The sequence below is a fragment of the Lithobates pipiens genome, unplaced genomic scaffold, assembly GCF_037356315.1.
Source record: "Lithobates pipiens isolate NorthernLeopardFrog02 unplaced genomic scaffold, aLitPip1_a1.2 Scaffold_23, whole genome shotgun sequence".
Taxonomy (NCBI): Eukaryota; Metazoa; Chordata; class Amphibia; order Anura; family Ranidae; genus Lithobates; species Lithobates pipiens.
The window spans coordinates 336938228-336966158 of record NW_027507785.1 but is presented as its reverse complement, the minus strand read 5'-3'; the positions used below and the strand labels follow the sequence as shown (position 1 = coordinate 336966158).

Genomic DNA, 27931 nt, shown 5'->3' with positions numbered 1-27931 from the left:
TCGCGATGCTTGACTGCTCTTGAAGTGAGCACGAAGTCGATCCTGGAACACACTGATCCATCGGGATGGCACCATGAGTAGTTCACGGTACCTTTCCCTATGGATCCCACGGCGTCCTGCAGGGAAGCCTCCGAGATCATCTCCTTGAGCAGCCTGGATGTAGCATCAAGTTTTGCGTACATGCTGGAGCTGCGCCCATCCTCCTCTATCGGAGAGTTAAAATCACCGCCGATTACCACTGCCCTGGTGGTGACGAGTTGGGTCCGCAGGGTCTGGAAAAGTTCCAGCCGCTCATTCTTATCTGGGGGGGCGTACACGTTGATGAGCCTAATTGGCTCTCCCACCAAAGAGCCGTCTATGACCAGAAGACGGCCACAGACTAGCTCATGGATGGAGTCAACCGCGAAGCGCCCACCCCTGACAAGAATGGCTACACCTGCAGACTTACAATCGCCACCCCCGGACCAGTAGGAGGGACCGAGGGTCCACTGGGAGGTCAGATGGGTGTACCTCCTCAGAGGAGGGAGTGCGCACTCCTGGAGCATGTAGACATCACTCTGCTGTGTGGCGAGAAATGTCAGTGCCGCTTGCCGTCTAGATGTATCCTTGATACTCCTCACATTAATGGAAAAGATTGAGATCTCTGCCATAATGAAAAAGGGTATGAGGTCTAGTCAGCAAGGGACCGAACTTACCTACCCGGAGGGGGGTCTTCCGTTGCCTCATCTGCTTGTCCTGTTTTCTTCTCGGACAGACCGAGCTCCTCCAGGACAGCATCCATCATCGTCTGGGTGATGGTGACGTGGAGGTTGGAGGTGAGGTCAGGCTCAGGGTCGGCCATGACCTCCTTCTCTCCCCCCCACGTCCTCATCCTCCTCTCCCGCTGACTCGAGGTCCTCCACTATTGGCTCTGGTCCCTCACTGTCGCGCTGGTCCCCATTGGGCCTTTTAGTGGAGGAAGCGGGTTCCTCTGTGGTTGGACGGGCTTCCTGAGGGTCCACTGGTGGGGGTGGAAGGGAGGGCGGGGAAGTCCTCCAGGGAGGACAGGTCCGGGGTGGGGAGGGTCTCCTCCAGCACAGGGGTGGTGGGTGGGGGTGTGCTGGAGGTGGGGGCTGGGGCGGGGGAAGGGGTCTGGGCTGGGGCCTGGACCGGGGTGGGGGTGGGCTTACCAGTGGTCTTCCGTGGTTCTTTTTCTCTTTCCGGCTGCTTCTTCCCGGTGCTGGCGGCTGGCTTGCCCTGGATCAGGGCTCTAGTGTAGGACTGGGACTTCTGGGGGCAGCGTTTGAACACGTGCTCGGCCGCTCCGCAGAGGTTGCAGGCTTTGGACCTCGGACAATCCTTGGTCTCGTGGCCTGCAACCCTACAGAACCTGCAAGCAAGTTCTTTGCAATTCTTCCCCATGTGTCCGGTGTTGCTACACCTGTTACAGGCGTAGGGTATCCCGGGGTAGTAAAGGATGCCTGTGGAGTTGCCCAGGGAGAAGCACGGCTGCAGGTGCTGGATGTCCCCCGAAGGGTCCTTCCTGAACTTGCAGAGTACTGACCACTTACCTATCCAGAAGCCGTTGGCATAGAGGATTCGGACAGGGTCCTTCACCACGGTGCAGAACCTCTGGAGGTAAGTAGCTATGTCCTTCCCTGGGGTATGGGGGTTCCTCATGGCCACCGTCACCCACTTCTCGTCCCGTGTTATGGGGCAGTTCGCAGCGAACTTACGAAAAGGGGATTCAGGACCACTCGCCTTGACCATATCCCAGTACCTTCTGCAGACCTGGAACGACACAAAAGTTATAAAGAATATACCTCTTGTGAAGCTCTGCACTGAAAGCGTTTCCGCTTTGCTGAACCCCTGATCCAGGATCACCTTCTTTCCGAAGATCTCCGGGGTCATGTCGGGGACCCTTCCGTCCACCTCCTTCAGCTGCAGCACGACCGTCTGTGCTTCATCCAAGGCTCTAGGGTAGGGAGCCCGTCTGCAGGGGGGGGAAGGCTTGGCTGGATTCGGCTGGCTGGCATCGGCCGGGTTGGGGGTGGATGTTGAGGCCGCGACATCCTCGGGGGTCTCGGAGGAAGTGGCTGGAGCAGGGTTCCTCTTGTTCTTTCCGGTCTTCCCGGTCTTTTACTCGCTCTTCCCCATCGTCTTGGAGATGGAAGTCGCTTCAGGTGTTCTTTCGGCGGCTTCCTTCTGGTTTCCTCGACGTCTTCGCTCTGAAGCCTTTATAAAGGCTCTTCCATCTACTGCCCGGAGGTAGTAATGCGGAGGAGGGGGGGAGGAGGGAAGACCCTCGTTCCTTGTGGGGGCTAAGCCTCTGGCCCAATAGCAGCAAGTAGGTGAAGCTGAATTTAATCAACGATCCTACAAGGCCGAGCCGAGCAGAGGGTACCCCACAAGGACCTAATGGCTTGGATAGATACAAGTGGTTCTCAACGTCCTAGCTGTGAAGCAGAGACACCCCTAAAGGCTATAGTCGATACTACACTTGATCTTAGCCAAAAGGCCGAGGAGCCAAGTAAGAGGGTCATATAGCCCCTCAGAGAACACCCGGATTACCGCTGTCTGCCATTGGCTGCTGGTTTTCCAGCACGTCTGACAGAAGCCGGCCAATCCGAGACACACGGGGAGAATGTCGGCCGTTATTTTTTATTTTTTTTGCTCCGTCCGATGTCTCCAACATGCAGCCCCCTGTGGGCAGGGCTTAGTGTTACTATCCATGTCAGTGTACCTTCCACCAATGGTCTGTTAGTTTTACATATCCCCCCACCCCGTCGCGGTCCCCGATCTCCCCCCCCACCCCATCGTGGTCCCCGATCTCCCCCCCCACCCCGTCGCGGTCCCGATTCCCCCATTACCAGTATAGTGTCATTATTCCCACTATACACCCTAGATCTCTCTCACCTCCACATCAACCAATCAATAGACATTTATTGGGATTTATATCACCAAAGACATCGAGCAGAATACATTGTGGCCAAAATTATGAAGAAATTTGTTTGTATTGGATTTTTTTATAACAGAATAGAAAAAAAATAAAATATATATTATATATTCTATTCCATTATATATTCTATTCTATCTTCTACTTTGTTATAAAAAGTATCCAATAAAATCAAATCTCATATTTATTTATATATCTCCCTTTTTTTTTTATGTTTTCTGTTTTATTTAACTACTTGAACTCTGGAAGATTTTACCCCCTTCATGACCAGGCCATTTTTTTTTGCTATCCAGCACTGCACTACTTTAGCGCCCCCTACCCAGAGATATCAAATCCTGTACATGATTTGGCGCAGCGGGGGGCCACCCTGCCGCAGAATAAGTGCGGTGGGCGGTACTGAAGCGGATAAAAAAGAAAAAAAAACACAGCGGTGATAAAATCCCACCAATAGGAATCTCTATTTTAGTGAAAAAAATGCTATAAATGTAATTTGTGTACAGAGTCACATGACCGCGCAGTTACCAGATATAGTAGCGCAGTGCTGAATAGGAGAAAATGGCCTGGTCCTGGGGGGGTAAAATGTTCCAGAGCTGAAGTGGTTAAAGAAGGTGAGTTCTTGGCCGTTATTTTTACGATCGGTCAGGAGTCGTCCTCGGGTGATCGGCGCGCAGCGTTCAGTGACTCAGCGCTGACACTTTGTATCAGATTACAGAGAGGAATTCTCAGTTCTGTGTGCGCCAAGAATGAGCACAGCCAGCGATTGGACAACGTGTCACATTGTATCCTCCTGAAAGATATCTAAAGCCAAAGGTGTGTTTTGTTTGTTTTTTTAACCCTGGATGTGACCCGGAGGGGAGATCTTTCTTCACTTCCTGTGCTGAAGATACGACAGGAAGTCAGAGATTTTTTATCTTTTTGAAGCCCATTGTGTTTTTTGGCATCAAAATAACCCCTCCCCCCCTTCCCCATGTGCAAAAACACAACACAAAAAATGTGCCCCAAAGAGGAGGGGCCTTGAATTGCTCCCCACTTGTCAAACACAATATATTTGTGTTGTGGTTCCCGGGACTAGGGGGGAAGCGATCGGCCATAACTCCGCTATGGTTTTTTCAGTCAGAATACCGCTACCCATCAGATTATGTAACGGAAGTGGCGTGCCGCCACGGCCATCTTGGTACACCCGGCACTTGTCCGCGGTAAGCCTACAGTCTGAAGTCACCAAGCGGACATCTTTGTACACCCGCCAGGGTCTGGCATTTCACACTTATTTTTACCACTAAACTGAACTTCTGTAGTGAAATGCGGGATTCAGAAATCCATGACGCTGTTTTGATGTTGAATAATAAAATCGGCGGCGTTCTGTCAGATCAGCAAACCTGTGAGATCAGCAATTCAACTTCAAAACAGTCAGACGGATTTCCAAATCCCGCGTTTCACAATATAAATTCACTTTACTGGTAAAAATAAGTGTGAAATGCCAGACCCTGGAGGGTGTACCAAGATGTCCGCTTGGTGACTTCAGACTGTAGGCTTAGTGTGGCCGAGTGCAGGGGTGTACCAAGATGGATGTTACAGAACGTCACTTCCGTTATGAAATCTGACGGGACACCTAATCTGACCGAACAGCAGCAGAAGGCGGCGAGGAAAGAGGGCGCCCAAAGGACGAGCTGAGCTATCTGCACACCCCGTAACCAACATGGAAGAAAGAAGAAGTTCCCCGTGGGGGTTTTAGGCAGCAATGAGGATGCAGAAGATTCATAAAAATTGACTTGGTTTTATTGGTCAAAAAGCGAGTCATATCATATCCAATTCATGCCGGAATTAGAATGTGAGCTCTGGTGTACAGCAGACAATAGATCCTACTGTGGGGAAGATACAAGGAACAAATATAATTCATCCATTCATTATAAAAGAGTAAAAAAGTATTCAAATCAATAACCATCCGGCATGCTTGATACCCCAACGCATTTCAGCCTTGGACGATTTATGGCTTCTTCAGGGGGGATTTTTTCTCTTATCTCCGCATTTCTGCAGGGATATCAAGATGACAATTCTTTACCATTGAGCTCTATCACTGATCTATATTCATGGACATTAACCAATCAGATTTACCCTTTACCAGAGGAGTCCTTTCCACATAAAATGGTGTTGCAGGTGACCCCGCAATGATGGAGAGTGAGGACCCCGCACCGCTCAGCAGCAGATTTTATCAGGGCTCTTTTTCAGCTGGAACTCGGCCCTCTGCCCCCGGCTCAGCACCATCCCCTGTAAACACAGAGGTCCGGCTTCAGTGTTTACAAGTGACAGCTCGTCTCCCACAGATCTCATCTCCTGAGTGCGGGATGGGGGGCAGTGCAGATCCCGACACCCCCCACTGGATGATCTCCCTGCAACTGAGGAGGCAGAGCCACCTACAGTGTGCGGGGAGGTACTACAGCAGGCTGGTGCTTCAGTGTAATAATACAACACAAGTAAGACTTGTGGAGGGAGAAGATGAGGGCAGTGGAAGGGGAGTGGCATACAGAGGCCAGAGCTGAAGAGGGGTGAAAGTGAGATGTAGATGGGGGATGCAGAGGTAAGGAGCTGGGGAAGAAGGCCGAACCCTGCACTCTGTGTTTAGTGCGACCCTCGAACCCTGCACTCTGTGTTTAGTGCGACCCCCCGAACCCTGCACTCTGTGTTTAGTGCGCCCCCAAACCCTGCACTCTGTGTTTAGTGCGACCCCCGAACCCTGCACTCTGTGTTTAGTGCACCCCCGAGCCCTGCACTCTGTGTTTAGTGCGACCCCCGAACCCTGCACTCTGTGTTTAGTGCGACCCCCGAACCCTGCACTCTGTGTTTAGTGCGACCCCCGAACCCTGCACTCTGTGTTTAGTGCGACCCCCGAACCCTGCACTCTGTGTTTAGTGCGACCCCCGAACCCTGCACTCTGTGTTTAGTGCGACCCCCGAACCCTGCACTCTGTGTTTAGTGCGACCCCCGAGCCCTGCACTCTGTGTTTAGTGCGACCCCCGAACCCTGCACTCTGTGTTTAGTGCGACCCCTGAACCCTGCACTCTGTGTTTAGTGCGACCCCCCGAACCCTGCACTCTGTGTTTAGTGCGACCCCCCCCTGAACCCTGCACTCTGTGTTTAGTGCGACCCCCGAACCCTGCACTCTGTGTTTAGTGCGACCCCCGAACCCTGCACTCTGTGTTTAGTGCACCCCCGAGCCCTGCACTCTGTGTTTAGTGCGACCCCCGAACCCTGCACTCTGTGTTTAGTGCGACCCCCGAACCCTGCACTCTGTGTTTAGTGCGACCCCCGAACCCTGCACTCTGTGTTTAGTGCGACCCCCGAACCCTGCACTCTGTGTTTAGTGCGACCCCCGAACCCTGCACTCTGTGTTTAGTGCGACCCCCGAGCCCTGCACTCTGTGTTTAGTACGACCCCCGAACCCTGCACTCTGTGTTTAGTGCACCCCCGAGCCCTGCACTCTGTGTTTAGTGCGACCCCCGAACCCTGCACTCTGTGTTTAGTGCGACCCCCGAACCCTGCACTCTGTGTTTAGTGCGACCCCCGAACCCTGCACTCTGTGTTTAGTGCGACCCCCGAACCCTGCACTCTGTGTTTAGTGCGACCCCCGAACCCTGCACTCTGTGTTTAGTGCGACCCCCGAGCCCTGCACTCTGTGTTTAGTGCGACCCCCGAACCCTGCACTCTGTGTTTAGTGCGACCCCTGAACCCTGCACTCTGTGTTTAGTGCGACCCCCCGAACCCTGCACTCTGTGTTTAGTGCGACCCCCCCCTGAACCCTGCACTCTGTGTTTAGTGCGACCCCCGAACCCTGCACTCTGTGTTTAGTGCGACCCCCCCGAACCCTGCACTCTGTGTTTAGTGCGACCCCCCGAACCCTGCACTCTGTGTTTAGTGCACCCCCGAACCCTGCACTCTGTGTTTAGTGCACCCCCGAACCCTGCACTCTGTGTTTAGTGCGACCCCCCCCTGAACCCTGCACTCTGTGTTTAGTGCGACCCCCGAACCCTGCACTCTGTGTTTAGTGCGACCCCCGAACCCTGCACTCTGTGTTTAGTGCGACCCCCGAACCCTGCACTCTGTGTTTAGTGCGACCCCCCCCCCCGAACCCTGCACTCTGTGTTTAGTGCGCCCCCCAACCCTGCACTCTGTGTTTAGTGCGACCCCCCCGAACCCTGCACTCTGTGTTTAGTGCGACCCCCCCGAACCCTGCACTCTGTGTTTAGTGCGACCCCCGAACCCTGCACTCTGTGCTTAGTGCGACCCCCGAACCCTGCACTCTGTGTTTAGTGCGACCCCCGAACCCTGCACTCTGTTTAGTGCGACCCCCCCCCCCACTCTTCAAGTAGCGCATCTCTAAACTCTGCACTCTGAAACAAATGTGACCACACCCACTATTTGATGCGGTTTAGAGGGTGTGTGGGGGGAGGGTGGTTTTGGGGGGGTCACCTCCTGTTGAGTTCCTGCACCTATTTTCTGAGGAAAGCCCTGGATTTTATACTGAAATAGATTATTTCACTTGGTCGCGGTGAAATCGACTATTTCAGTATATAAGGTGAGTTCTGACCCCCAGGTAAGTCTTCAGTTAGACTCTTTCCCCGCGACCGCCACTGAGCGGTGTAAGGTGTACCAAGATGGCCGTCACCACCTTCTGCCTGCTTGCCTGGGTGTAAGAAGATGTCCCAGTGGTGGCCTTTGCATTGTGGGTGCATGGGGGCCACCCCTCCAACACCACCGCCACCTTCCCTATCCATGTCCCCGGCTAATCTGTGTGTTTTTTTTTTCTTGTCCGCAGTGTTTCTGCCATGCAGGATGGTAACGACCCGCGGCGGCTCCTGGGTCAGATCCGCTGTGTTCTGGAATGTATCGAGTGTCTGCGCCAGGCCAAGCCCCTCCCCCAAGCTCTGTGCTATGTCCCCGGGGAGGTGCTGTACAAGATCTGTAAGGACCCCAACGCAGCCGCCTCGTCCCGCTCCCTACTGACCGTGTGGGAGGCCCCCGGCTACTCCAAGCAGAATCTGAAGAAGCTGGCCCGGGCCACCGTGGAGGTGCAGAAAGGAAGCTGCGTCAAAGCCACGGGTGAGGAGTATGGCAACGCCAACGGCCTGTGGGTGAAGCTGAGCAAGGTGAGAAAAGTAACTTCTCCACAATACTCGGCACAGGGATGGTGGGAACCCCTCATAATGGGCACAGCGGGTGTACAGACCCGGGAACTTGGCACAGGGATGATGGGACCCCCATAATGGGCACAGCGCGTGTACAGACCCGGGAACTCAGCACAGGGATGGTGGGAACCCCTCATAATGGGCACAGCGGGTGTACAGACCCGGGAACTCAGCATAGGGATGGAGGGAACCCCTCATAATGGGCACAGCAGGTGTACAGACCTGGGAACTCAGCACAGGGATGGTGGGAACCCCTCCTAATGGGCACAGCAAGTGTACAGACCTGGGAACTCAGCACAGGGATGATGGGAACCCCTCCTAATGGTCACAGCGGGTGTACAGACCTGGGAACTCAGCACAGGGATGATGGGAACCCCTCCTAATGGTCACAGCGGGTGTACAGACATGGGAACTCAGCACAGGGATGGAGGGAACCCCTCCTAATGGTCACAGCAGGTGTACAGACCTGGGAACTCAGCACAGGGATGGTGAGAAACCCTCATAATGGGCACAGCGGGTGTACAGACCTGGGAACTCAGCACAGGGATGGTGGGAACCCCTCCTAATGGTCACAGCAGGTGTACAGACCTGGGAACTCAGCACAGGGATGGTGGGAACCCCTCATAATGGTCACAGCAGGTGTACAGACCTGGGAACTCAGCACAGGGATGGTGAGAAACCCTCATAATGGGCACAGGCGGTGTACAGACCTGGGAACTCAGCACAGGGATGGTGGGAACCCCTCATAATGGGCACAGCAGGTGTACAGACCTGGGAACTCAGCACAGGGATGGTGAGAAACCCTCATAATGGTCACAGCAGGTGTACAGACCTGGGAACTCAGCACAGGGATGATGGGAACCCCTCCTAATGGTCACAGCAGGTGTACAGACCTGGGAACTCAGCACAGGGATGGTGAGAAACCCTCATAATGGGCACAGGCGGTGTACAGACCTGGGAACTCAGCACAGGGATGGTGGGAACCTCTCATAATGGGCACAGCGGGTGTACAGACCCGGGAACTCAGCACAGGGATGGTGGGAACCCCTCATAATGGGCACAGCGGGTATACAGACCCGGAAACTCAGCACAGGGATGGTGGGAACCCCTCATAATGGGCACAGCGGGTGTACAGACCCGGGAACCCCTCATAATGGGCACAGCGGGTGTACAGACCCAGGAACTCTGCACAGGGATGGTGGGAACCCCTCATAATGGGCACAGCGGGTGTACAGACCTGGGAACCCCTCATAATGGGCACAGCGGGTGTACAGACCCGGGAACCCCTCATAATGGGCACAGCGGGTGTACAGACCCGGGAACCCCTCATAATGGGCGCAGCGGGTGTACAGACCCGGGAACTCAGCACAGGGATGGTGGGAACCCCTCATAATGGGCACAGCGGGTGTACAGACCCGGGAACTCGGCACAGGGATGGTGGGAACCCCTCATAATGGGCACAGCGGGGGTACAGACCCGGGAACTCAGCACAGGGATGGTGAGAACCCCTCATAATGGGCACAGCGGGGGTACAGACCCGGGAACTCAGCACAGGGATGGTGAGAACCCCTCATAATGGGCACAGCGGGTGTACAGACCCGGGAACTCAGCACAGGGATGGTGAGAACCCCTCATAATGGGCACAGCGGGGGTACAGACCCGGGAACTCAGCACAGGGATGGTGAGAACCCCTCATAATGGGCACAGCGGGTGTACAGACCCGGGAACTCAGCACAGAGATGGTGAGAACCCCTCATAATGGGCACAGCGAGGGTACAGACCCGGGAACTCAGCACAGGGACGGTGGGAACTCCTCAATGGGCACAGCGGGTGTACAGACCCGGGAACTCAGCACAGGGATGGTGAGAACCCCTCATAATGGGCACAGCGGGGGTACAGACCCGGGAACTCAGCACAGGGATGGTGGGAACCCCTCATAATGGGCACAGCGGGTGTACAGACCCGGGAACTCAGCACAGGGATGGTGGGAACCCCTCATAATGGGCACAGCGGGTGTACAGACCCGGGAACTCGGCACAGGGATGGTGGGAACCCCTCAATGGGCACAGCGGGTGTACAGACCCGGGAACTCAGCACAGGGATGGTGAGAACCCCTCATAATGGGCACAGCGGGTGTACAGACCCAGGAACTCGGCACAGGGATGGTGGGAACCCCTCATAATGGGCACAGTGGGTGTACAGACCCGGGAACTCAGCACAGGGATGGTGGGAACCCCTCCTAATGGTCACAGCAGGTGTACAGACCTGGGAACTCAGCACAGGGATGGTGAGAAACCCTCATAATGGGCACAGGCGGTGTACAGACCCGGGAACTCAGCACAGGGATGGTGGGAACCTCTCATAATGGTCACAGCAGGTGTACAGACCTGGGAACTCAGCACAGGGATGGTGAGAAACCCTCATAATGGGCACAGGCGGTGTACAGACCTGGGAACTCAGCACAGGGATGGTGGGAACCCCTCCTAATGGGCACAGCAGGTGTACAGACCTGGGAACTCAGCACAGGGATGGTGAGAAACCCTCATAATGGGCACAGGCGGTGTACAGACCTGGGAACTCAGCACAGGGATGGTGGGAACCTCTCATAATGGGCACAGCGGGTGTACAGACCCGGGAACTCAGCACAGGGATGGTGGGAACCTCTCATAATGGGCACAGCGGGTGTACAGACCCGGGAACTCAGCACAGGGATGGTGGGAACCTCTCATAATGGGCACAGCGGGTGTACAGACCCGGGAACTCAGCACAGGGATGGTGGGAACCCCTCATAATGGGCACAGCGGGTGTACAGACCCGGGAACTCAGCACAGGGATGGTGGGAACCCCTCATAATGGGCACAGCGGGTGTACAGACCCGGGAACTCAGCATAGGGATGGTGGGAACCCCTCATAATGGGCACAGCGGGTGTACAGACCCGGGAACTCAGCATAGGGATGGTGGGAACCCCTCATAATGGGCACAGCGGGTGTACAGACCCGGGAACTCAGCACAGGGATGGTGGGAACCCCTCATAATGGGCACAGTGGGTGTACAGACCCGGGAACTCAGCACAGGGATGGTGGGAACCCCTCCTAATGGTCACAGCAGGTGTACAGACCTGGGAACTCAGCACAGGGATGGTGAGAAACCCTCATAATGGGCACAGGCGGTGTACAGACCCGGGAACTCAGCACAGGGATGGTGGGAACCTCTCATAATGGTCACAGCAGGTGTACAGACCTGGGAACTCAGCACAGGGATGGTGAGAAACCCTCATAATGGGCACAGGCGGTGTACAGACCTGGGAACTCAGCACAGGGATGGTGGGAACCCCTCCTAATGGGCACAGCAGGTGTACAGACCTGGGAACTCAGCACAGGGATGGTGAGAAACCCTCATAATGGGCACAGGCGGTGTACAGACCTGGGAACTCAGCACAGGGATGGTGGGAACCTCTCATAATGGGCACAGCGGGTGTACAGACCCGGGAACTCAGCACAGGGATGGTGGGAACCTCTCATAATGGGCACAGCGGGTGTACAGACCCGGGAACTCAGCACAGGGATGGTGGGAACCTCTCATAATGGGCACAGCGGGTGTACAGACCCGGGAACTCAGCACAGGGATGGTGGGAACCCCTCATAATGGGCACAGCGGGTGTACAGACCCGGGAACTCAGCACAGGGATGGTGGGAACCCCTCATAATGGGCACAGCGGGTGTACAGACCCGGGAACTCAGCATAGGGATGGTGGGAACCCCTCATAATGGGCACAGCGGGTGTACAGACCCGGGAACTCAGCATAGGGATGGTGGGAACCCCTCATAATGGGCACAGCGGGTGTACAGACCCGGGAACTCAGCACAGGGATGGTGGGAACCCCTCATAATGGGCACAGCGGGTATACAGACCCGGAAACTCAGCACAGGGATGGTGGGAACCCCTCATAATGGGCACAGCGGGTGTACAGACCCGGGAACCCCTCATAATGGGCACAGCGGGTGTACAGACCCGGGAACTCTGCACAGGGATGGTGGGAACCCCTCATAATGGGCACAGCTGGGGTACAGACCCAGGAACTCTGCACAGGGATGGTGGGAACCCCTCATAATGGGCACAGCGGGTGTACAGACCCGGGAACCCCTCATAATGGGCACAGCGGGTGTACAGACCCGGGAACCCCTCATAATGGGCACAGCGGGTGTACAGACCCGGGAACCCCTCATAATGGGCGCAGCGGGTGTACAGACCCGGGAACTCAGCACAGGGATGGTGGGAACCCCTCATAATGGGCACAGCGGGTGTACAGACCCGGGAACTCGGCACAGGGATGGTGGGAACCCCTCATAATGGGCACAGCGGGTGTACAGACCCGGGAACCCCTCATAATGGGCACAGCGGGTGTACAGACCCGGGAACTCAGCACAGGGATGGTGAGAACCCCTCATAATGGGCACAGCGGGGGTACAGACCCGGGAACTCAGCACAGGGATGGTGGGAACCCCTCATAATGGGCACAGCGGGTGTACAGACCCGGGAACTCAGCACAGGGATGGTGGGAACCCCTCATAATGGGCACAGCGGGTGTACAGACCCGGGAACTCAGCACAGAGATGGTGAGAACCCCTCATAATGGGCACAGCGAGGGTACAGACCCGGGAACTCAGCACAGGGACGGTGGGAACTCCTCAATGGGCACAGCGGGTGTACAGACCCGGGAACTCAGCACAGGGATGGTGAGAACCCCTCATAATGGGCACAGCGGGGGTACAGACCCGGGAACTCAGCACAGGGATGGTGGGAACCCCTCATAATGGGCACAGCGGGTGTACAGACCCGGGAACTCAGCACAGGGATGGTGGGAACCCCTCATAATGGGCACAGCGGGTGTACAGACCCGGGAACTCGGCACAGGGATGGTGGGAACCCCTCAATGGGCACAGCGGGTGTACAGACCCGGGAACTCAGCACAGGGATGGTGAGAACCCCTCATAATGGGCACAGCGGGTGTACAGACCCAGGAACTCGGCACAGGGATGGTGAGAACCCCTCATAATGGGCACAGCGGGGGTACAGACCCGGGAACTCAGCACAGGGATGGTGGGAACCCCTCATAATGGGCACAGCGGGGGTACAGACCCGGGAACTCGGCACAGGGATGGTGGAGCCCCTCATAATGGGCACAGCGGGTGTACAGACCCGGGAACTCGGCACAGGGATGGTGGGAACCCCTCAATGGGCACAGCGGGTGTACAGACCCGGGAACTCAGCACAGGGATGGTGAGAACCCCTCATAATGGGCACAGCGGGTGTACAGACCCGGGAACTCAGCACAGGGATGGTGGGAACCCCTCATAATGGGCACAGCGGGTGTACAGACCCGGGAACTCAGCACAGGGATGGTGGGAACCCCTCATAATGGGCACAGCGGGTGTACAGACCCGGGAACTCAGCACAGGGATGGTGAGAACCCCTCATAATGGGCACAGCGGGTGTACAGACCCAGGAACTCGGCACAGGGATGGTGGGAACCCCTCATAATGGGCACAGCGGGTGTACAGACCCGGGAACTCAGCACAGGGATGGTAGGAACTGATTTTTGGATGTCGGGGGATGGGAATGGTGAATGATTGCGGGTGTAATGCCCGGTGCTCTCTCTCTTCCAGGATCAGATGGAGGAGTATGGCAGCGGCTGTGACATGGCGGAGGGTTGGGTGCTGCTCTGCAGGCAGGACAATGGAGGGGACCGGCTGGTCCCTGTGGAATCCCCCAACAAGCTTACTGGCCAGCAGCACTTATTTGGGGTGGATTACAAACCCATCAGCAGGTAGGTGTCCGGTGGATGGCGGGAGCCAGATATGGGATTTGTGGCACAGTTGGGTGGCGGGCGGCTCTCGGACCGGAGTGTATATAGAGATTTGTTGGGTGAGGGGCTCATTCTGTCTCTCTGCAGGTGGGAGGATGTTGTGGACGCCACTTACTCCATGCGCCTGGCGAGGCGGCCAAGATTTACCCCACCAGATGAGGAGGCGGTACAGAAATTACGGTAATGACTGGAGGTATCAACCTTCCACCCCCACAGACCCCCATACTGAAATGTACCCACCTTCATTGTGTGCCCACCTACCTTATGCCTTTACTAGGAGTACCCACCTTCATTGTGTGCGCACCTACCTTATGCCTTTACTAGGAGTACCCACCTTCATTGTGTGCCCACCTACCTTATGCCTTTACTAGGAGTACCCACCTTCATTGTGTGCGCACCTACCTTATGCCTTTACTAGGAGTACCCACCTTCATTGTGTGCCCACCTACCTTATGTCTTTACTAGGAGTACCCACCTTCATTGTGTGCCCACCTACCTTATGTCTTTACTAGGAGTACCCACCTTCATTGCGTGCCCACCTACCTTATGTCTTTACTAGGAGTACCCACCTTCATTGTGTGCCCACCTACATTTATGCCTTTACTAGAAGTACCCACCTTCATTGTGTGCCCACCTACCTTATGCCTTTACTAGGAGTACCCACCTTCATTGTGTGCCTACCTACCTTATGCCTTTACTAGGAGTACCCACCTTCATTGTGTGCCTACCTACCTTATGCCTTTACTAGGAGTACCCACCTTCATTGCGTGCCCACCTACCTTATGCCTTTACTAGGAGTACCCACCTTCATCTTTGTCTTTCCCAACAATATACATTTGTACCTACATACCTACCTACATCCAGCCAGTGTCCTCCCCTCTGCCCATATTAGGAATAACTTATCTATGTAGTACCCACCTTTTATGTCTCTACTAGGCATACCACCCTTCTATTTCTATAGTACCTACCTTTACGTCTTTGCTAGGAATGCCCACCTTGATCTCTGTAGTACCTACCTTTTATGCTTTACCTGGAGTACTCGCCCTTATCTATGTTCCACCTACATTTATATATCTGCAAGGCATACTCATCCTTATTTCTATAGTACCTAATCTTATGTTATTACTGGGGATACCCACTGAGACCTGTGTAGTAACCACCTGTATGACTTTACCAGGTGTACCTACCTACCGCATCTCACAAAAGTAAGTACACCCCTCAGTGACATTCCTTCTCTCTTTTCATGTGACAACACTGAAGAAATGACACTTGTCTACAATGTAAAGTAGTGAGTGTACAGCTTGTATAACAGTGTAAATTTCCTGTCCCCTCAAAATAACTCAACACACAGCCATTAATGTCTAAACTGCTGGCAACAAAAGTCAGTACACCCCTAAGTGAAAATCTCCAAATTGGGCCCAAAGTGTAAATATTTTGTGTGGCCGCCATTATTTTCCAGCACTGCCTTCACCCTCTTGGGCATGGAGGTCACCAGAGCTTCACAGGTCACCACTGGAGTCCTTCCCCTCCCCCATGATGACATCACAGAGCTGGTGGGTGTTGGAGACCTTCCCCCTCCTCCACCTTCCGTTTGAGGATCCCCCACAGATGACCAATAGGGTTTAGGTCTGGAGACATGCTTGGCCGGTCCATCACCTTTACCCTCAGCTTCTTTAGCAAGGCAGTGGTGGTGTTGGAGGTGTGTTTGGGGTGGTTATCATGTTGGAATACTGCCCTGCGGCCCAGTCTCTGAAGGGAGGGGATCATGCTCTGCTTCAGTATGTCACAGTACATGTTGGCATTCATGGTCCCCTCAATGATCTGTAGCCCCCCAGTGCCGGCAGCACTCATGCAGCCCCAGACCATGACACCCCCACCACCATGCCTGACTGTAGGCAAGTAGGGATGAGCCCGGTGTTCGCATTGATCATCGGCCGTTTGTCAAAACCAGAACTTTATGGGCCGTTCACATCAAGTTCGTGTGATACCAACGGCCCACTTTGCACTGCGCCAGCCTCATGCTTGGCCAATCACAGCGCCGGCAGCGAGGAGAGCCATAATGTGTGAGACTTTTACACAGCGTGGCCACATACAGAGGCCCAACATGCAGGGAGCGCCATCAGGTGTTCTGGAGCACCCAGGACAATTCTGACATTTCTCTCCTACATGTAAAAATCATCATTTATTTGCTAGAAAATTACATCGAATCCCAAAACATTATATATGTTTTTTTAGCAAACACCCTGGAGAATACAATGGTGGTCGTTGCACGGTATTTGCGCAGCAATTTTTCGAATGCTTTTTTTTTTGGAAAAAAAACATTTTGTGCTTAAAAAAAAAAAAAAAAACACAGTAAAGTTAGCCCAATTTTTGCATAATGTGAAAGATGAAGTTACGCTGAGTAAATAGATACCTAACATGTCACTCTTCAAAATTGCACACGCTTGTGGAATGGCGCCAAACGTCACTACTTAAAAATCCCTATAGGCGACGCTTTAAATTTTTTTTACTGGTTACATGTTTTGAGTTGCAGAGGAGGTCTAGGGCTAGAATTATTGCTCTCGCTCTAACGTTCGCAGCGATACCTCACATGTGTGGTTTGAACACCGTTTTCATATGTGGGCAGGACTTACGTATGCGTTCGCTTCTGCATGCAAGCACATGGGGACAAATTCTTTTTGTTCATTTTACTTTATTTATTTTAGTTTGACATTTTTTTTTTTCCCCAAAAATAAATGTTTTGATCACTTTTATTCCTATTATTATTCCTATTATAATGTAAACATCCCCTGTAATAGGAATATGGCATGACAGGTCCTCTTTACAGTGAGATTTGGGGGTCAATAAGACCCCGCATCTCACCTCTAGGCTGGGAAGCCTGAAATAAAAAAAAACAAAAAAAAACATTCTGGCTTTGATCGTTTTGGTGAGTCGGTAGAAGCACTGGAGGGCGGCGGGAGGGCGGGGGGGGGTGCCTATGGCTGGGTATTGCAGGGTATCACCGACTATGGCTGGGTATTGCAGGGTATCACCGACTATGGCTGGGTATTGCAGTGTATCACCGAGTATGGCTGGGTATCTCCGGGTATGGCAATTTATGGCAGGGTATTGCAGAGTATTGGCTGGAATTGTACTGCGGGGTATTGGCGGGTGTTGGGGGGTATTGGCGGGTATTGCAGAGTATTGGCGTGTATTGCAGAGTAATGGCTGGAATTGTACTGCTGGGTATTGGCGGGTGTTGGGGGGTATTGGCGGGTATTGCAGAGTATTGGCGGGTATTGCAGAGTATTGGCTGGAATTGTACTGCGGGGTATTGGCGGGTGTTGGGGGGTATTGGCGGGTATTGCAGAGTATTGGCGGGTATTGCAGAGTAATGGCTGGAATTGTACTGCTGGGTATTGGCGGGTGTTGGGGGGTATTGGTGGGTACTGCAGAGTAATGGCAGGGAATTGAGGGGTTAAATTTCGGTGAGCAGCGATGTGGGCACTGCAGATGCAGCCCACAGCTCTGCTGACACCGATCTCTTCCCCCTCCGCTGTACCAATCGGTACAGAGAGGGGGAGGGAGGAACCGGCGTCATAACATGACGCCGGTTTGTTTACAAGGGATCACTCCGTCATTTGACGGAGCGATTGTGTTGTAAACGGCCGTAATGAGCGGCTGTTTACCGTGATCCGTGACCCGGCGGTCACGGATGCTCTCGAGTGCGCGCCCCAGGGCGAGCAAGAGCGGAAATTCTGGGAGGATGTCATATGACGGCCTCCCAGAGTTAAACTACCGCCCTTTAGCCGTCATTCAGCTATGGGCCGGTTGTTAAGTGGTTAAAGGAATATTTCACTTTTTTTTCACTTTATGCATCATTAAAATCACTGCTCCAGAAAAAACTTCAGTTTTTAAAACCTTTTTTTTTTGCATTGATCCATGTCCCCTGGGGCAGGACCCGGGTCCCCAAACACTCCCCTGGGGCAGGACCCGGGTCCCCAAACTCTCCCCTGGGGCAGAACCCGGGTCCCCAAACCCTTTTTAGGACAATAACTTGCATATTGGCCGTTATAATTAGCACTTTAGATTTCGAACATTCGCGTCCCATTGTAATTAATAGGGTTCTAACGTTCGTGCAAACTTTGGTCCGTTCGCAGGTTCTGGTGCAATCCGAACCGGGGGGGTGTTTGGCTCATCCCTGTAGACAAGACACACTTGTCTTTGTCCTCCTCACCTGGTTGCCCCCACACACGCCTGACACCATCTGACACCAAATACCTTTATCTTGGTCTCATCAGACCACAGGACATGGTTCCAGTAATCCATCTCCTTAGTCTGCTTGTCTTCAGAAAACTGTTTGTGGTCTTTCTTGTGCATCATCTTTAGAAGAGGCTTCCTTCTGGGATGACGGCCATGCAGACCAATTTGATGCAGTGTGCGGCGTATGGTCTGAGCACTGACAGGCTGACCCCCCCACCCCTACAACCTCTGCAGCAATGCTGGCAGCACTCATACGTCGATTTCCCAAAGACAACCTCTGGATATGACGCTGATCACGTGACCTCAACTTCTTTGGTGGACCATGGCGAGGTCTGTTCTGAGGGGAACCTGTCCTGTTATACCGCTGTATGGTCTTGGCCACCGTGCTGCAGATCAGTTTCAGGGTCTTGGCAATCTTCTTATAGCCTAGGCCATCTTTATGTAGAGCAACAATTCTTATCAGATCCTCAGAGAGTTCTTTGCCATGAGGTGCCATGTTGTACTTCCAGTGACCAGTATGAGAGAGTGAGAGCGATAACGCCAAATTTAACACACCTGCTCCCCATTCACACCTGAGACCTTGTAACACTAACGAGTCACATGACACCGGGGAGGGAAAATGGCTAATTGGGCCCAATTTGGAGATTTTCACTTAGGGGGTGTACTGACTTTTGTTGCCAGCGGTTTAGACATTAATGGCTGTGTGTTGAGTTATTTTGAGGGGACAGGAAATTTACACTGTTATACAAGCTGTACACTCACTACTTTACATTGTAGACAAGTGTCATTTCTTCAGTGTTGTCACATGAAAAGAGAGAAGAAATGTCACTGAGGGGTGTACTTACTTTTGTCACATACTGTATATCTACATAGTACCAACCTTTCTGTCTATATTAGGAACACCCACATTATCTCTGTAGCTTCCGCTTCGTCACCTCTGGAAATAACCCATTTATTCCTGTAGAGCCGGCCTTTGTTTTTCCTGGGAATACCAACTTTGTGTCTGTCCAAAGAATATCCATTTCTTCCATCTTTATATCCTTGCTAGGTGTACCTTCATTTATTTCTGTAGTACCTACCTTTTATATCCTTGCTAGGTGTACCTTTATTTATTTCTGTAGTACCTACCTTTTATGTCCTTGTTAGGTGTACCTTTATTTATTTCTGTAGTACCTACCTTTTATGTCCTTGTTAGGTGTACCTTCATTTATTTCTGTAGTACCTACCTTTTATATCCTTGCTAGGTGTACCTTCATTTATTTCTGTAGTACCTACCTTTTATGTCCTTGTTAGGTGTACCTTCATTTATTTCTGTAGTACCTACCTTTTATATCCTTGCTAGGTGTACCTTCATTTATTTCTGTAGTACCTACCTTTTATGTCCTTGTTAGGTGTACCTTCATTTATTTCTGTAGTACCTACCTTTTGTGTCCTTGTAAGGAATACCCCTTCATTTCACTGGTACTTACCTTTATGTCATTACCGGGAACTCCCCCGTATTGCGGCTCCTCTCACCGTCTCTCTCCCTGGCAGGTTTGTTCCGCCCTCCTGGACATACGAGTGTGACGAGGATTTGGTGCACTTCCTGTTTGAACATGTGGGGAAGGAAGACGAGAGTTTGGGGAATATCAAACAGTTTGTGGACAGTATCAACGTCTCCTCTGCTACGGTACAGACATGTCACATGGGGGGGGCGGGAGGATGGGTTGAGCCATGTCACATGGGGGGGGCGGGAGGATGGGTTGAGCCATGTCACATGGGGGTGCGGGGAGATGGGTTGAGCCATGTCACATGGGGGGGGGGAGATGGGTTGAGCCATGTCAAATGGGGGGGGAGATGGGTTGAGCCATGTCATATGGGGGGGGGGGGGGTGGGTTGTGCCATGTCATATGGGGGGGGGAGATGGGTTGTGCCATGTCACATGGGGGGACGGGGAGATGGGTTGAGCCATGTCAAAGCCTTGTCGCATGCAGTAAGCAGGGGGTGGATAGAGCCATGTGACATGTGGGGTGCAGTGTGGGCAGAGCCATGTCACATGGGGTAGGGGGGAGCAGAACCATGTCATGTGGGGGGTACAGAGGGGCAGAGCCATGTAATGTGGGGGTCCCTATCCACTTCCAAAGGAAATGACCCCAAGACTGAAATGTGACCTCTGTGTTTCCACAGGAAGAAAATAACTTGGCCTGCTTGACAGACGGTTACCACGACACCTACTGGGAGAGTGATGGGTCCCATGGCCAGCACTGGGTCCAACTGAACATGAAGGAAGGCACCATCGTCAAGTAGGTTGTTGTCTGTGGTGTGGCCAAAAGTTTTTGTACGCTTGACCAGCACAGTCTATAAGCTTGTTCGACATCGTATTCCAAAACCATGGCCATTAATATTGAGTTGCCCTCTTTGCGGGTCCTCCACTCTTTTAGGAAGACTTCCCACAACATTTTGGAGTGTGTCTATGGGAATTTGTGCCCATTCACCCAAAAGAACATTTGTGAGGTCTACAAAGAGTAACTGGGAGTAACTTGGAGTACCAGGAGGAACTTGGGTGTATTGGAAGTAACTTGAATTACTGGGAGTAACTGTCAGAAACCATGAATCAGACCGAGACAAGTACAGTTAAATGACATAATAATAAAAGTAAATGGAACAAACGTAGTCAAAACATGGCCAAAGTTCGGTAACCAGAACAGATAGTCAGCCAAGCCAGAAAGTTAGGGATCAATGTAGTGGAACAGCAAGCAGAATCTGGAGCCAGAAGGGGTTTCAGCAAAGCAAGTCTAACAGGAACACAGGAGATAGTCTCTGTGACGTTGACCAAAGCGAAGGCAGAGATCTTTTGGACTGGATGGCTTAACCACTTGACAACTTGTGAGCAGACCAATATTCAGCTTTCGGTGCTCTCACACTTTGAATGACAATTACTCAGTCATGCAACACTGTACTCAAATTAATTTTTTGTCATTAGAGAGTCCACAAGCTGTGGTGCGAATCATACAAAATTGATCACATCTGATGTACTGGTGGCCGATCCCATTTCTTGTGACCCGAACAAGAAAAGTACAAATACCCCCCAAATGACTACTTTTTGGAAAGGAGACATTCCAAGGTATTTAGTAAGAGGCATGATGAGGTTTTTTAATGTTGTCATTTTTTCGCACAATTCTTTGCAAAATTAAGATGATTTTTTTTCCCACAAAATTATCATTGTAATAGGTTATTTTTCTCACATGACACGTGTATACCATAAATAATGTCCCAAAATAAATTCTGCTCCTCCTCCTGAGTGTTACGATACCACATGTGTGGGACTTTTCCACAGCCTGGCCACTTAGAGAGGCCCAACATGCAGAGAGCGCCTTCAGGAGTTCTAGGAGCATAAATTACACATCTAACTTGTTGACTATTTATTACACTTTGGAAGGCCCTGGAGCACCAGGACAATGACACGTGGCACTGATGACAGATGGCACTAATATGTGACACTGATGGCAGATGGCACTAATATGTGGCACTGATGACAGATGGCACTAATATGTGGCACTGATGACAGATGGCACTAATATGTGGCACTGATGACAGATGGCACTAATATGTGGCACTGATGACAGATGGCACTAATATGTGACACTGATGACAGATGGCACTAATATGTGGCACTGATGACAGATGGCACTAATATGTGGCACTGATGACAGATGGCACTAATATGTGGCACTGATGACAGATGGCACTAATATGTGACACTGATGACAGATGGCACTAATATGTGGCACTGATGACAGATGGCACTAATATGTGACACTGATGACAGATGGCACTAATATGTGGCACTGATGACAGATGGCACTAATATGTGGCACTGATGACAGATGGCACTAATATGTGACACTGATGACAGATGGCACTAATATGTGGCACTGATGACAGATGGCACTAATATGTGACACTGATGACAGATGGCACTAATATGTGGCACTGATGACAGATGGCACTAATATGTGGCACTGATGACAGATGGCACTAATATGTGACACTGATGACAGATGGCACTAATATGTGGCACTGATGACAGATGGCACTAATATGTGGCACTGATGACAGATGGCACTAATATGTGACACTGATGACAGATGGCACTAATATGTGGCACTGATGACAGATGGCACTAATATGTGGCACTGATGACAGATGGCACTAATATGTGGCACTGATGACAGATGGCACTAATATGTGGCACTGATGACAGATGGCACTAATATGTGGCACTGATGGCAGATGGCACGTGACACTGATGTGGCACTGATGACAGATAGCACTTATACGTGGCACTGGGGACAGGTGGCAGTGACATGTATTGTGGAAACTTTATTTTTATTTTTTTAGTTTTTTTACTCGCTGCTGCAGCATTAATCTCTCCCTCCTCACACGCTGTACATATGAGATCATCTCTCATTGGACACACTGAGCGTGCTGTAAACGGCTGCTGTGATTGGCTATTTACAGCGATCTGTGACTGGCTGTGTCCAGGGGACCCGGCCAGCACAGAATTTCCTCGATGCGCGCTTGCCAGGTGTTTTTTGGCAAGGATGTGGAATTCCCTTCCACAGGCGGTGGTCTCAGTGGGGGACATCAATAATTTAAAAAAACTATTAGATAATCACCGAACGACCACAACATACATGATATACAATGTAATACTGACATATAATCACACAACATACATGATATACAATGTAATACTGACATATAATCACACACATGGCTTGGACTTGATGGACTTGTGTCTTTTTTTTTTTCAACCTCACCTGCTATGTAACTATGTAGTTATGGAGATGTTGGATGAGAAGACCTGGCTCATTCTAATTTATCCCAAAGGTGTTCTTTTGGATTGAGGTCAGGGCTCTGTGCAGGACACTGAAGCTCCTCCACCCCTATCTGGTCAAACCATGGCTTAGTCCCACAGGGTTGGAAGAGTCCAATTGTCTCCAATGTCTTTGTATGATGGAGTATAAACAGGACTCTTCAATGTAGACCCCTCCATTCTATCCTTTATAGAGAATCCATACTCTTTGGACTACTAGTGCACTGCAGCACCGGGTCACATGCTCTGTATTTTAATGGCATAAATGACAGTTTTATGTACTTCAAAGATTTATCACAAGCAGAACAAGAACTGTTAGTGATCTTGTTTTCAACAACAACAAGAATAAAATGGCAGCAGTAAGTGAGGGGTGCCGAGTCTCCCTATCAAACCCTCCCGGCTGTGGTGATGGGATCTCTGGGCCTGGCACCCCCATGAATGGAATGTTGCTGACTTGGCCTTTTCCAATGATAACCATTGAAGGCGGAACTTCCCGGAGCAGATGGAAGCGCAGACAACGGAGAGGACCTTACAGACCACGTGACCCGGTGGGGGCAAAACCTAAACCAGAACTTCAGGCAAAAATGTATTTCATATACGAGGAGGTCTTCAAAAGTCAACACAATTTTTTGTATATTTAATAGAGTTTAAAAAAGTACGAGAACATTTTGAAGAGCCCTCATATCTTAAAATATTACTTCATTATTTAATTTGTATTTCATTTTATAAAAATTCTATTAGAATGTTCTGGAACTTGTTTTTAAATTATCCTCCCAAAATACTCCGTACAGAACTCAACCTCCGACCCGACATATCTCAGGCCCTTTATGGTCAGTGCTTAGGGGCTCCGCGAGCAGCCATTTGACACACAGCGCTCTACAACCTCGTTGTCTGATCAAACGCATGTTAAGGTAGCGCTCAGGAGGAAAAAAATAAAAAATTAAATATATATAGAGAGAGAGAGAGATTATATATTTAAAAAAATATATGTATAGATAATATATTTTTTATCTAAAATAATCTCTATCTATATATTATAGAGAGAGAAGAGAGATTTTTTTTTTTTGTATATAAAACAATCTCTCTCTCTCGATATCTCTCTCTCTCTCTCGATATCTCTCTCTCTCGATATCTCTCTCTCTCTCTCGATGTATCTCTTTCTCTCTATCTCTCTCTCTCTCTCGATATCTCTCTCTATCTCTCGATATCTCTCTCTCTCTCTCGATATCTCTCTCTATCTCTCGATATCTCTCTCTCTCTCTCGATATCTCTCTCTATCTCTCGATATCTCTCTCTCTCTCGATCTCTCTCGATATCTCTCTCTCTCGATATCTCTCTCTCTCTCTCTCGATATCTCTCTCTCTCTCTCTCGATATCTCTCTCTCTCTCTCTCAATATCTCCCTCTCTCTCTCTCTCTCGATATCTCTCTCTCTCGATATCTCTCTCTCTCTCTCTCTCGATATCTCTCTATCTCTCGATATCTCTCTATCTCTCGATATCTCTCTCTCTCGATATCTCTCTCTCTCTCTCTCTCTCGATATCTCCCTCTCTCTCTCTCTCTCGATATCTCTCTCTCTCTCTCTCGATATCTCTCTCTCTCTCTCTCGATATCTCTCTCTCTCTCTCTCGATATCTCTCTCTCTCGATATCTCTCTCTCTCTCTCTCGATATCTCTCTCTCTCTCTCTCGATATCTCTCTCTCTCTCTCTCGATATCTCTCTCTCTCGATATCTCTCTCTATCGATCTCTCTCTCTCTCGATCTCTCTCTCGATATCTCTCTCTCGATCTCTCTCTCTCTCTCGATCTCTCTCTCTCTCTCTCGATATCTCTCTCTCTCGATATCTCTCTCTCTCGATATCTCTCTCTCTCGATATCTCTCTCTCTCGATATCTCTCTCTCTCGATATCTCTCTCTCTCGATCTCTCTCTCTCTCGATCTCTCGATCTCTCTCGATATCTCTCGATATCTCTCTCTCTCGATATATCTCTCTCTCTCTCTCTCTCGATATCTCTCTCTCTCTCTCGATATCTCTCTCTCTCTCTCTCTCTCTCTCTCGATATCTCTCTCTCTCTCTCTCTCTCGATATCTCTCTCTCTCGATATCTCTCTCTCTCGATATCTCTCTCTCTCGATATCTCTCTCTCTCTCTCTCGATATCTCTCTCTCTCTCTCTCTCTCTCTCTCGATATCTCTCTCTCTCTCTCTCGATATCTCTCTCTCTCTCTCTCGATATCTCTCTCTCTCGATCTCTCTCTCTCTCGATCTCTCGATCTCTCTCGATATCTCTCGATATCTCTCTCTCTCGATATCTCTCTCTCTCTCTCTCTCTCTCGATATCTCTCTCTCTCTATCGATCTCTCTCTCTCTCTCTCTCTCTCTCTCTCTCTCTCTCGATATCTCTCTCTCTCGATCTCTCTCTCTCTCTCTCGATCTCTCTCTCTCTCTCTCGATCTCTCTCTCTCTCTCGATCTCTCTCTCTCTCTCGATATCTCTCTCTCTCGATATCTCTCTCTCTCGATCTCTCTCGATATCTCTCTCTCTCTCTCGATATCTCTCTCTCTCTCTCTCTCTCGATATCTCTCTCTCTCTCTCTCTCTCGATATCTCTCTCTCTCTCTCTCGATATCTCTCTCTCTCTCTCTCTCTCTCTCTCGATATCTCTCTCTCTCTCTCTCTCTCTCGATATCTCTCTCTCGATCTCTCTCGATATCTCTCTCTCGATCTCTCTCGATATCTCTCTCTCGATCTCTCTCGATATCTCTCTCTCTCTCTCTCGATATCTCTCTCTCTCTCTCTCGATATCTCTCTCTCTCTCTCGATATCTCTCTCTCTCGATATCTCTCTCTCTCGATATCTCTCTCTCTCGATATCTCTCTCTCTCGATATCTCTCTCTCTCGATATCTCTCTCTCTCGATCTCTCTCGATATCTCTCTCTCTCTCTCGATATCTCTCTCTCTCTCTCTCTCGATATCTCTCTCTCTCTCTCTCTCTCTCTCTCTCGATATCTCTCTCTCTCTCTCTCTCGATATCTCTCTCTCTCTCTCTCTCTCGATATCTCTCTCTCTCTCTCTCTCTCTCGATATCTCTCTCTCTCTCTCTCTCAATATCTCTCTCTCTCGATATCTCTCTCTCTCTCTCGATATCTCTCTCTCTCTCTCTCGATATCTCTCTCTCTCTCGATATCTCTCTCTCTCTCTCTCTCGATATCTCTCTCTCTCTCTCTCTCGATATCTCTCTCTCTCTCTCTCGATATCTCTCTCTCTCTCTCTCGATATCTCTCTCTCTCTCTCTCGATATCTCTCTCTCTCTCTCTCGATATCTCTCTCTCTCTCTCTCTCGATATCTCTCTCTCTCTCTCTCGATATCTCTCTCTCTCGATATCTCTCTCTCTCGATATCTCTCTCTCTCGATATCTCTCTCTCTCGATATCTCTCTCTCTCGATATCTCTCTCTCTCGATATCTCTCTCTCTCTCTCGATATCTCTCTCTCTCTCTCTCGATATCTCTCTCTCTCTCTCGATATCTCTCTCTCTCTCGATATCTCTCTCTCTCTCTCTCTCGAGATCTCTCTCTCTCTCTCTCTCGAGATCTCTCTCTCTCGATATCTCTCTCGATATCTCTCTCGATATCTCTCTCGATATCTCTCTCGATCTCTCTCTCGATCTCTCTCTCGATCTCTCTCTCTCTCTCTCTCTCTCTCTCTCTCTCTATCTCGATCTCTCTCTCGATCTCTCTCTCGATCTCTCTCTCGATCTCGATCTCGATCTCGATCTCTCTCTCGATCTCGATCTCTCTCTCTCGCGATCTCTCTCTCTCTCTCTCGCGATCTCTCTCTCTCTCTCTCGCGATCTCTCTCTCTCTCGCGATCTCTCTCTCTCTCTCTCTCTCGATCTCTCTCGATCTCTCTCTCTCTCTCTCTCTCTCTCTCGCGATCTCTCTCTCTCTCTCGCGCGATCTCTCTCTCTCTCTCTCTCGATCTCTCTCAATCTCTCTCTCTCTCTCTCGATCTCTCTCTCTCTCTCGACAGCCCTCAATATATACATATATATTATAATAAAAAAAAAATGTACATTTAGGATAGCGTAAGGGAGGGTTATGACCCCTGGCAGTTTTTTTGCCCTCCGTGTCCTACTTGGGAGATTTCTCTTCAGTTCCTGTCCAATAGCCAAACCAGGAAAGGAGGGGCAATCATGGGGGGATGGGTGTAAATCTGAGAAGCCAACTGTCAGCTTTCAGATGGAAGCGATCGGGTAACTATACAACCACCGGATTGTTTCCACATACACCCCCCTGCCATGTTTCGCAGGCTCTGCATGCCCATTGGTGGACCTGGGACCCGCATGCCGAGTGCCGCCTGGTAGAGTGTAGGACGTCACTCCTGGGTCCTGCTGTCACTGGGGAAGAAATGAACGCAGTGCAATCTACATCATTGATGGACAGCTGAGACATATGGGGTCTTTTAGACTCCTGATGTCTCATTAAAGAGAATCTGTCATCAAAAATTGCATCACATGTGTGTAATAAAAAATAAAATTGTGTAAATTATAGTTACGCCCCCCCCCCCCTTATACATACACAAGGGTATGAAAGTAAATGCACATGTTGATTGTCTACACGTGGTGCATAACACTGTCCACAGCGGAATGAGAGCGACAATTCTAGGCCCATTATTCATGGTTCATTGTAATCTGATGAGCTGTATGGATACCGGGGTCCATGAAATGACCTTCATAGAGGTGTCTGCTGTACTCCTGTAGGGTTGGGTCTTTCTTTGGTGATTACTTTGAGCACTTATGAACCTTCTTCCATGTCTGCAGGAAGCTCCTCCTGGTAGTGGACTCTACAGAC

The 27931-nt window shown here is 50.8% G+C and overlaps 2 protein-coding genes across 3 annotated transcripts in view; one reads left to right on the top strand and one right to left on the bottom strand.

Annotated features, from left to right (window-relative positions):
* HECTD3 (HECT domain E3 ubiquitin protein ligase 3) overlaps window positions 1-27931 on the top strand; it is a 150568-nt gene that overhangs the window by 7023 nt on the left and 115614 nt on the right. For both annotated transcript variants that reach the window (XM_077450809.1, XM_077450810.1), the window contains exons 2-7: window positions 7746-8076; window positions 13783-13943; window positions 14070-14162; window positions 19758-19893; window positions 20391-20506; window positions 27901-27931. The exon at window positions 27901-27931 is cut by the window's right edge and continues 83 nt beyond it. In XM_077450809.1, coding sequence (XP_077306935.1) covers window positions 7756-8076; window positions 13783-13943; window positions 14070-14162; window positions 19758-19893; window positions 20391-20506; window positions 27901-27931 — 858 coding nt within the window. In that variant the 5' untranslated portion in view covers window positions 7746-7755. The remainder of the gene's footprint in view (window positions 1-7745; window positions 8077-13782; window positions 13944-14069; window positions 14163-19757; window positions 19894-20390; window positions 20507-27900) is intronic.
* On the bottom strand, window positions 949-1890 carry LOC143927157 (uncharacterized). Its single transcript, XM_077451107.1, has one exon. The coding sequence runs from the start codon at window positions 1888-1890 to the stop codon at window positions 949-951; it is 942 nt and encodes a 313-aa protein (XP_077307233.1).

Bases quoted from the DNA above. Each gene is read 5' to 3' on its own strand.
- LOC143927157 (XM_077451107.1), bottom strand. From the start codon at position 1,890: ATGACCCCGGAGATCTTCGGAAAGAAGGTGATCCTGGATCAGGGGTTC.